General features: G+C 58.8%; 1 protein-coding gene across 4 annotated transcripts in view; it reads left to right on the forward strand.

The window, feature by feature from the left end:
* The window catches only part of PTPRU (protein tyrosine phosphatase receptor type U), an 81,460-nt gene extending 72,001 nt beyond the window's left edge, over window positions 1-9,459 (forward strand). For all 4 annotated transcript variants that reach the window (XM_042996063.1, XM_042996064.1, XM_042996065.1 and 1 more), the window contains 8 exons: window positions 725-860; window positions 1,322-1,471; window positions 2,960-3,133; window positions 3,983-4,123; window positions 6,173-6,298; window positions 6,432-6,589; window positions 7,837-7,972; window positions 8,239-9,459. In XM_042996063.1, coding sequence (XP_042851997.1) covers window positions 725-860; window positions 1,322-1,471; window positions 2,960-3,133; window positions 3,983-4,123; window positions 6,173-6,298; window positions 6,432-6,589; window positions 7,837-7,972; window positions 8,239-8,301 — 1,084 coding nt within the window. In that variant the 3' untranslated portion in view covers window positions 8,302-9,459. The remainder of the gene's footprint in view (window positions 1-724; window positions 861-1,321; window positions 1,472-2,959; window positions 3,134-3,982; window positions 4,124-6,172; window positions 6,299-6,431; window positions 6,590-7,836; window positions 7,973-8,238) is intronic.
* The last annotated feature ends 210 nt before the right edge of the window (window positions 9,460-9,669 follow it).

Below are 9,669 nucleotides of genomic sequence, written 5' to 3' on the forward strand. Positions count from 1 at the left end.
GTTCTGCTTTTAAGTAGATACTGCCAAACCGCTTCCCAAAGTGGCGGGACCGATTTCAGCCCCCACTGCTGTGCGTTCCTGCCAATGCTCCGATGCCACCATTTCGAGCCTGACAGCTTGGTGTCATTTTTGTCCTCTCGCTCCGCCCCTCAACTCTGCTCACCTCTTTCTGACCATGAGCATCCCAGAGATGGGTCTGACCCAGCCCAGCTCTCGAGGAGCTCCCAGTCGGGTCAGGGACACAGCCACAAAAACGACGACCGCGTAGCAGGAAGAGGGTTTGATAAGAGCCTGCCCGAATTACTCTCGGAGCTCAGAGGAATGATGTCTGGGGAAGGGTTGGGGAGGCTCCGTTGAGTATGCGAGCGGCTATGAACGTGTGGGGCTTTGAAGGGTGTGTAGATCTGGGGATACCCAGGAGGCAAGAACATTCTTGGATGAAGTTCTGAGCATCACCTTTGTCCTCTCCCCAGCTAAGTTTCTACCCTTCCCCCTCTCCCCTCCTGAGGCCCGTCCCCAGCTCTGTCTTGTGTCACCTTTCACCACGACTCCTGCTGCAGACTCCTCCCTGGCTCCTCCTTGCTGGTGCAGTGGGGTGTCTGTCTCTGTCCCCCAGTCCCTGTGTGGGGTAGGCATGGCCAGGCACCCCAGAACCCCTCTTCCCTTCTTGCTCCCGGGCTCCCTCCCCAGGCTCTGACGGGGCCCCTGGCTGCTCTCTCCCCAGCGCAGGCACCGGCCGCACAGGCTGCTACATCGTTCTGGATGTGATGCTGGACATGGCGGAGTGTGAGGGCGTTGTGGACATTTACAACTGTGTGAAGGCCCTCTGCTCCCGGCGCGTCAACATGATCCAGACAGAAGTAGGGGACGCAGCCCTCCTCCCCTCCCCTCTCCAGGACTTGGGTCCCTCGTGGTGGAACTCAGAGCTGGTGGAGTGTGTCAGAGGGGTGTCCTTGGGGCTGAGATGCCTGAACTTGGCCCGCCAGCCTCTTAGCGTCTTCCCAGAGTCCGCACCACTGTGTTCATTCGGGTGAGGTCAAACAGCGGTGGGCCAGGGTCAGGTTCTACAGTCAAGATCCACTCGTGTTTGCTCTGCCCTCACCTCCAGAGCTCCTCACAGGGTTATTATAGAGATGAATATGAGATGAGTGAACGTACCCATGAAAGTTGTTTCCAGCAGGGTTGGTCCAACCTGTAGTAACACGTGGTTGGGCTCCAGCACCCCTGCCTCAACCTTGGGCTCGCTTCCCCCTGCTATCACTCCCAAATCTCTAGGTTCTGGTCCCCTCCTGGTTCCTTATATTCTCTCCTCCTGTTCCAGGAGCAGTACATCTTCATTCATGATGCAATCCTGGAGGCCTGCCTGTGTGGGGAGACCACTATCCCTGTCAGCGAGTTCAAGGCCACCTACAAGGAGATGATCCGCATTGACCCCCAGAGTAATTCCTCCCAGCTGCGGGAAGAGTTCCAGGTGGGGCATGAGTGTGTGTATAGGAGTGTGGATGTGGCTTGTGACTCTGTGTGTGTGTGTGTGTGTGTGTGTGTGTGTGTGTGTGTGTTTATTGGGAAGTCCTCAGTACTATAGGCGTCATTGAGAGCCAAGAAAGAGGGACCGAATGGGGCTACTGGGAAGGACTTAGAGACTGGCCTTGAACACTCACATTACTTCTCCAAGTTTTGGTTTTCTTATCCCGGAAAGCTAGTCAATATTGCCCCTGCAGTGTTTATACTCTCAGGATTTACAACTTTGGTTGCTGACAAAAATCCAACTGCATGACTTTTGTAACGGACAAGTCTGAAGATGATGCAGCTTCAGTTGTGGCTGGATCCAGGGGCTCAGATGATGATGCCAAAACTTAGCCTCTGCCCATTTTTAGTTCTGCTTTCTTTGTTTTCGGCTTCTCAGACCCACACCCTGGCCGCCCCCAGCAGTGCCAGGCTCGTGTCAGGAGACTGGAGAAAGGACTCCCAACAGCCCCAACAGAAGTCTTAGACCAGCCTCTCCGGTGCCTTCCCGGAGCCAGTCACTGGGGCCAGGAAGATGGAACACATTGATGGGCCCAGGAGGGGTTCTGGGGGTGGAGCCACTCTCAGCATGTCATGTGACTGAGATGGGGGAGGGCTGGTTCTCAGTGGGCAGGCAGAGACCCCACATGTCCGCTGAACTCCAGGCTCCCGCGAGGGTTCCGTGGGGTGGCACCTTCTGGATACCTGATGCCGTCCAGCCAGCGTAGGCTGGTGTCATAGGAAATGCTGCCTGTGATTCTTGGGGCCTGTTGGGCTCTGGGGATCATGAGAGACTGGGGCTCCCCATTAGGGACCCCCAAAGACAAGAGAAAGAAGCCGAGACCCCATCGATCAGGCTACATGAGGCACGAGGTGGAGGAGATAACCTGGAGTCCCAGGTTTGTGGCAGCACAGGTGCCTCGGACTTGCGTTTTGTTCAGACGGGGCTGACCATCTCTGCCAGGCCCCCGGAGTCCGCTTTGCAGCAGACGTGGGGCTTCCGGGCTTGTCTTCTTGAAAGCGCCTGAGAAGCTCGTAACGGTCCTCACTGCGCCTCGCACGTCTGGAGCCTTCCATGTGCCTGGTGCCGTGCTTGGTCCTTGGCGTCATCTCTTTATCTTTCCGGTAGCTCCTCGCGGCAGGCATATTATTATCCCACTTTACGGCTGAGAAAAGCAGTGCTGAGAAGTAGGACAGCTTGTCTAAGGTGATGCAGGGAGCAAGGAGGCAGACTCGAGTCTCCGGAGCGCTGTTCAGAGCCTGCGCGGTCCGGAGGCTGGGAGCTTGGGGTCCCTGCCCTCTCTCCCTTCTGTCCGGACCTCAGGTCTCCAGCCATAAAATGGGGTTAGTAGCCCAGCTCAGTGTCCTTCGGCGGGAGCTGTGAGGAGGCCCAGCAAACACTGGATGTCTATACTCACCCACGCCCACCCTGTTGCTCCTTCCACTCCTTTAGACGCTGAACTCGGTCACGCCACCCCTGGACGTGGAAGAGTGCAGCATCGCCTTGCTGCCCCGGAACCGAGACAAGAACCGCAGCATGGATGTCCTGCCGCCCGACCGCTGCCTGCCCTTCCTCATCTCCACCGACGGGGACCCTAACAACTACATCAACGCGGCCCTGACTGACGTGAGGGCTTGGGGGGGTGGGGTGGGCTCTGGGATTCCCGCACTGGGAAGTATCTGGGAAGGTTTGGGAGCCAAGGGGGAAGGGCCGAGGGCTCTGGTCGGGATGAGGTCAGGACAGGGAGTGGCGTCAGTGCCTGTGACTGGTCTGGGGCCCTGAGCTGGGGTCTCAGACCCTTCACCCATGGAGTCGGAAGGGACGTAGAGATTTATTTATTCAAAAATATTTATTGAACTCCTACCACGTGCTGGGCAAAGACCATACCCCTAAATCTCTGCTTTCCTGAAACTTGTATTTGGGTGATGGGTTGGGACAGCCAGTAAGCGAATATACACTGGTAATTCCTACAAAAAGCAACCAGGCAGAAGAAATATGTAGTGTGGGCTTTGGAGTGTGTGTATATGGCGATTTTTGATGAGGTGGTAAGGAGGGCCTCTTTGCGGAGGTGACTGTTAAGCAAAGAGCGCAAAGAAGGGAGGGAGAGAACCATTCCAACTATTTGGAAATTTGTTCTAGGCAACAGGAATAGCACATGCCTAGGCCCTGAGGCAGGGAGCAAGCTTGGCCAGCCTCTAACTACCATGCCCAAGTTCCCATTGCCACAAATGTGAGAACGTTTTGTGGTTAGTTCCAAGGGCCGTGGGCTTGGGCACCAGAGGCCTGGGGGCTCACCCTATGAACTCAGGCCTCAGTGTGCCGGCCAGCCTCTAAAATGGGCCACTAGAGGCAGCCTGGCCCCGAGGGGAGGGCTGTTCAGCCCAGGGTGGGCAGAGTGGGAGGACAGCCGGTGGGGGTGCTCAGGCCCTGTCAGGGGTGGCGAGCAGGCCCCGCTGAGTCCCGGTTTCCCTGCAGAGCTACACACGGAGCGCAGCCTTCATCGTGACCTTGCATCCGCTACAGAGCACCACGCCTGACTTCTGGCGGCTGGTCTACGATTACGGGTGCACCTCCATTGTCATGCTCAACCAGCTGCACCAGTCCAACACTGCCTGGGTGAGGCCTCTGCTGCCCAGGGCCTCGCTGTGCTCAAGGGCGTGTCCCCAAAGCCCAGGGTCGGATCCCAGATGTACCACCTATTTGTTGAGTGACCTCAGATGGGTCTTGCTCCCTCCCAGAGCCTTGGTTTCCTCTTCTGTAGAGTGAGGCTTTCGGATGGGAGGGAAATAGCTGCTTTTTTATTGAGTACCTGCTGTATGCCAGGGACTCTGCTTCGTACTTACGGGCTTCAGGTGAGAAGATCAAGACCTAGAGAGGTGAAGTGACTTCTCCAAGGTCGCAGAGCTGTGCCCCTACCCCAGGCTGCCTTCTTCCGGAGCCTGTGGAACTAACTGCCCGTGGTGGGGGCCTTTAAGGCAGAGTAAAATTCCAGCCTCCTTACTTTTTGACTGTTTGATCTAGGGTAAGTTCATTGGCTCTTTGAGCCCCAGTTTCTTTTCTGCCTGGCACACAGTAGGTGCTACGTACATGGCAGGGATAGAGATGATGCAGTTGCTGCTGAGGTTGGTCCAGACACCGGCCCGGTGGCCTCAGCCTGGGGGCTGCCCCAGTTTCCTTTTGGGGCTTCCAAGGCTGGCTGGCACTTCCAGGAAGTGCAGATGTTCAGCCTGCCAGCCACGCCTGGCCCTGTCCCCTCCATCCCTGGGCCTCTCTTCATCTCCCTGTCCTAGGCGGCCAGGAGGATTCCTGTAAAATGAGCATGACGGTCTCTTGAAGGCTGAGAAGCCTTGCCAACTGGGCTCTTTTTGAGTTGGGCACTTGGTATAAATGACCTAGGACTTCCGGGTGGTGGGTTCTTGCCCCGGGGCAGGGGTCTGGAGGGAATCTGGTGTGAGAAGAATCTGCCCTTGCTGAGGTGGAGGGGAAGGACCCGGAGGGAGGCTCACACAGACGTCACTGAGTGTTCACCATTTGCTCGTGCATTCAGCCACCTTTTCCCACTGGCAGGCCCTGCAGCAGGCAGTAGGGAAATAGAAGAACACACGGCCCCCCCTCAGATCTCATGGTCCCGTGGGGAGCGGGGCACAAAAACCAACAGTGACAGCACAGAGGGAAGGGGCTGCCGTGGAGCTGGTCCTGGGACGTGGAGAAGCCTGGGGGGATCCTGTATCAGGGAAGGCTTCTGGAGGAGGTGATATCTGAGCTGAGACGTGTCGGAAGGGTAGAGTTAACTAGGTGAAGACAGGGCCGGTGAGTGATCCATGGAGAAGGGGGAGCACCATGTGTAAGGGCCTGTACGCAAGGAGTGGCCAGGACCCTGGGCGAAGAGAGGAAGCTAGGGTCCTCTCTTTGTGGGCGTGGTCAGAGAGGGAAGCAGGCGGAGCCGGGAGTCCTCTGGGAGGAGCTTGAGGACTGTTTCACAAACGGGGAAATGGGGGCCCAGAGGAAGGAAGAGCCTTGCCTGGGCTCTAGGCAGAGCTGAGCCTCGAAGCTGGGGCTCTGGACCTGCTGGCCCGGAGGACCTGTGTCTGTATGTGTGTAGGGGGCGGGGGATACACCTCCTTCACCCCTCTGCTGTCTCCAGTCTAGCCTGGAGAGGAGGGGGCATTTAGGGCCCTGAGGCTATGGCGGGGCCCTAGGGAAGGAGTGGGGGTCCTGAGCTGTGTTGCAACCCCAGGGACACCCCAGCTCTGTGAGCTGATGCTGGGGAGCGAGGCAGCAAGAGAGACGGCTGGGGGCAGGGGTGATGGGGTGGGTGGGGGTGACCCGAGGCCTGGCCCTAGAAGGAGGCAGCCTCACGTGGGGATGTGTATGTGCGAGCGTGTTAGGTATAGCTGTGTAGCTGCACAGCAGGGATTGCTAGTGCCCACCTAGGAAGGGTTTGTCTCTGTGCAGAAGGCATCGGGGCTGGTGTGCACTGTGCTCCGATGGGTGAGTGGCGGGGACGGTGGGGGGGGGGGGACTTTGCAGGGGAGTTGGGAGCGAGTGAGTGGGTCAGGGTGTGCGGGAGCCCCAGGGCAAGCGTGGAGGTCTGGGCTGGGTATGAGCGGCGGCGGCCGCCCTGGCCCCCTCTGCTCAGCCCTCCCTGTCCGTCCATGCTCTTAGCCTTGCCTGCAGTACTGGCCGGAGCCCGGCCGACAGCAGTATGGCCTCATGGAGGTGGAGTTCGTGTCGGGCTCAGTGGATGAAGACTTGGTGGCCCGTGTCTTCCGGGTGCAGAACATGTCTCGGGTGAGTGAGCCGGGAGCCCTGCGGCGAGGACCCGAGGGGTTGCCAGGGCAGCCTCGTCAGACCCTCGTGAGGTCACCACAGGGTCTCGTGACCCCTGTGCTCACACCCCCTGCTTGGCCGCCCGTGCCCCCAGCTGCAGGAAGGGCACCTGCTGGTGCGACACTTCCAGTTCCTGCGCTGGTCTGCCTACCGGGACACGCCTGACTCCAAGAAGGCCTTCTTGCACCTGCTGGCCGAGGTGGACAAGTGGCAGGCGGAGCGTGGGGACGGGCGCACGGTCGTGCACTGCCTGTGAGTGCGGGCCCTGCTGCGGGGTGGGAGGAGGGGTGGGGGCCTGAGGCCCAGTCTGAGAGAGGGCCTCACGGCTGGCACGAAAACCCCCCCCGGCCGGGCGGGGGAGCAGGGGTTGGGGGGAGACCAGACGGCTGTGGCCTGCACTCTGCGTGGCCGTGCGAGGATGGCCCTGTCTTCCCTGGAAGACTCCGCTCGGTTTCCAGGGTGTAGACTCTCCGTGTGATGCGTGACTTTGCCAGTTTAATTAGAGTCCTGTCAGAATTGTTCACTGCGTGAGACAGTAGCACCCTCGAAGCCAAAGAATTTCCAGTCTTTGTCCGCGCATGCACACGTGCAGCTTTTTCATTCATTCCTTCACATGCCCCCATTCATAAATTCTCGTACGCGTGTCTGGGTACGCTCACTCCTTTGACCGCCACTCCCTCCTGCTTTTAGCTTTTTTACCCTTTGAGGGCCAGTCTAGGCATACTAGATAGGGATAGGGAGCCGAGTCAGGCAGGGCGGGTCCTCAGGGAGGTTCTAGTGGGAGAGACCCCTTGAGATGGTGGCTGAGGGCCTAGTTTATCCCCCATCTCCCAAGGGGAGCCCTACACCCCGAGGTCACAGGGGGCAGAGGAGGGAGAGCACAGGGGATAGGAAGTATCTCTCTTAGCCTCGGAGTGTGGCTGTGTACGTGTGTGTGTGTGTGTGTGTGTGTGTGTGTGTGTGTGTGTGTGTGTGTTTTCACCTCGCATCTGTGTTGCTGGGGGTGACTGGTGTTCTCGGTGTTCATTTTCCATCCTGCTCTCCGGGTTTTGCTTGTCGCTCTGCGGCCGTCCTCTGTCGCTGTCTTTGTCTCGGTGGATTTCTCCTGGAGCGTGTCTAGCCTCCTTCCCCTCAGAATCTGCTGTCTTCCTCTGGGAGGCTGTCTCCTTAACTGCTCCTTAACTGCCCACGGGATTTGGATGCCAGTTTTAGCCTCTGACTTCGCCCCTCTGAGCTCCCAGACCCCTACTTCCTGGGTTCCCTAAGCCCCACCCCTTACCTTTGGGCTCCCTGGCTCCTCCCTCCTGGGCTCCACCCCTCACCTCGGGGTTCCCTGGGCCCTCCCTCCTGGGTTCCCTGGCTCCACCGGTCACCTCTGGGCTCCCAGGCCCTGACCCTCCTCCCTTTTGGTTCCCCGGTTCTGCCAGTCGCTTGGTTTTCCAGCCTCAGGCCTCCCTCTCTTAAGTCCCACCCCCAAACCTTTCGTGTGTCTCATTTAGGAACGGGGGTGGCCGCAGTGGCACCTTCTGCGCCTGCTCCACAGTCCTGGAGATGATCCGCTGCCACAACCTGGTGGACGTTTTCTTTGCTGCCAAAACGCTTAGGAACTACAAGCCCAATATGGTGGAAACCTTGGTGAGAGGCCGTGTCTCCCTGCCCAACCGCTTCCAACTTCCCGGTCCATGCCAAGCTAGGTCCCTCTGTACCCACTGCCCTCTGTGTGGTTCCCGCGATGGCGCTGTGGGTCCTGATTTGGTGGTGCCAAAACAGGGATCCACGTTTGCCCCCCTCTCCCCCGCCAGATGGACCAGGGCCCGTGCTCGCCCTCTTGTCTCCCACTGCCCCCTTCCCCAGTACCAAAGAGGGACCAGGCTCATGATTCCTTCTCTCCCTCTCCCCAGGATCAGTACCACTTTTGCTATGATGTGGCCCTGGAGTACCTGGAGGGGCTGGAGTCAAGATAGCGGGGCCCCTGGCCTGGGGCACCCACTGTGCACTCAGAGCCAGGCCCGGCACTGATGAGGAAGACCTGGACCCCTAACTCTGCGCCGCTACAGCTCCCCCGGGGGACGGCACTAGAGTGGGCGCCGGGCCATCCCGGTGCCCCTTCCACGGTGCCCGGGGCCTCTCACCATGTCTGATGGGCAGGCTGGGGGCCAAGGAGAGGCTTAGCGAGACTGCAGCCCGGCCTACCTCCATAGGTTCCTGCAGGTCTGCGCCGTGTATCTGGCACTGCCTGGTAGAGTGACAGGCGCTCAGAATTGCCAGTTCGGGAGGACCCAGGCCCAAGCCCCTCAACTCCAGGCTCAAGCCCCTTGACTCTGTCCCAGCCCTTGGCAGAGATGAGTAAGGCCCTGTGGGGCCTGTGCGCGGCCAAAGTTTCCACCCGGCGTGGCTTCCTCTGGATATGGATGGAGAGTTCACTGGGGCTTGGCATCTGGACTCCCATCTGGCCTGGCCCCTGAGGGTCCTGGGTAGACTGGGCACATCAGACTGGTCCTCTCTGGAGGGGACAATAGCCCCCTCCTCCACCCTGTTGCCCCCCCTACAGCCGCGGGGCTGTTTTGCTCATGATCCCTCCCACTATTACTTCTTTGACGTGTGCTCTGAGCTTCCTCGAACGGAGATCTCTGCCCATCCTTACCCTGTTCCCTGTGGGGCCCCTTCCCTGCCTGACCCAATGTCTGCAGAATGAAGGCACCTCAGCCCTTCTTCCTGTAACTTTCAAGCCTCACTGGTGGGAACTCCTCAGCCTAGGCCGTGATAATCTGCAAGGTTGAACGACAGCCCTTGGGGTTGAGGTCTCTGTGGCTCCTGGTGAGGCTGCCCACTGGGGACGGGTCACTGCTAGATCAGGGGTGCTTGCAGCGTCTACGGTTCAGAGGAAGAAGGTGTATTTTGGGATGAAGGAGCGATTCTTTCTTGTTAATTTCATTATTTTTTGATGGGTGGGTGGGAAAAATCTCTTTAAAATGGGGCAGGCCACACCCCCATTCCGTGCCTCAATTTCCCCATCTGTAAACTGTAGATATGACTACTGACCTACCTCGCAGGGGGCTGTGGGGAGGCATAAGCTGATGTTTGTAAAGCGCTTTGTAAATAAATGTGCTCTCTGAATGCCACAGAGGAGCCTTGTGTGTGTCTGGCCACCCTGAGTGGGGCCTGCTCACCTGCCCCCAGCCTCCTAGTACAGTGGGAGGGCTCTGGGCTGGGAGGCAGAAGCTTGGGTCCGGTCAGGCCCTGATTTTTCCATTCATCAAATGGTGGGGGTGTGGACCAGAGCATCGCTCAGGGGTCTTCTACTTGTAGGGACAGGTTCCAGAGAACTCTTG

This window comes from Panthera tigris, chromosome C1 (genome assembly GCF_018350195.1).
Source record: "Panthera tigris isolate Pti1 chromosome C1, P.tigris_Pti1_mat1.1, whole genome shotgun sequence".
NCBI classification, from domain to species: domain Eukaryota; kingdom Metazoa; phylum Chordata; class Mammalia; order Carnivora; family Felidae; genus Panthera; species Panthera tigris.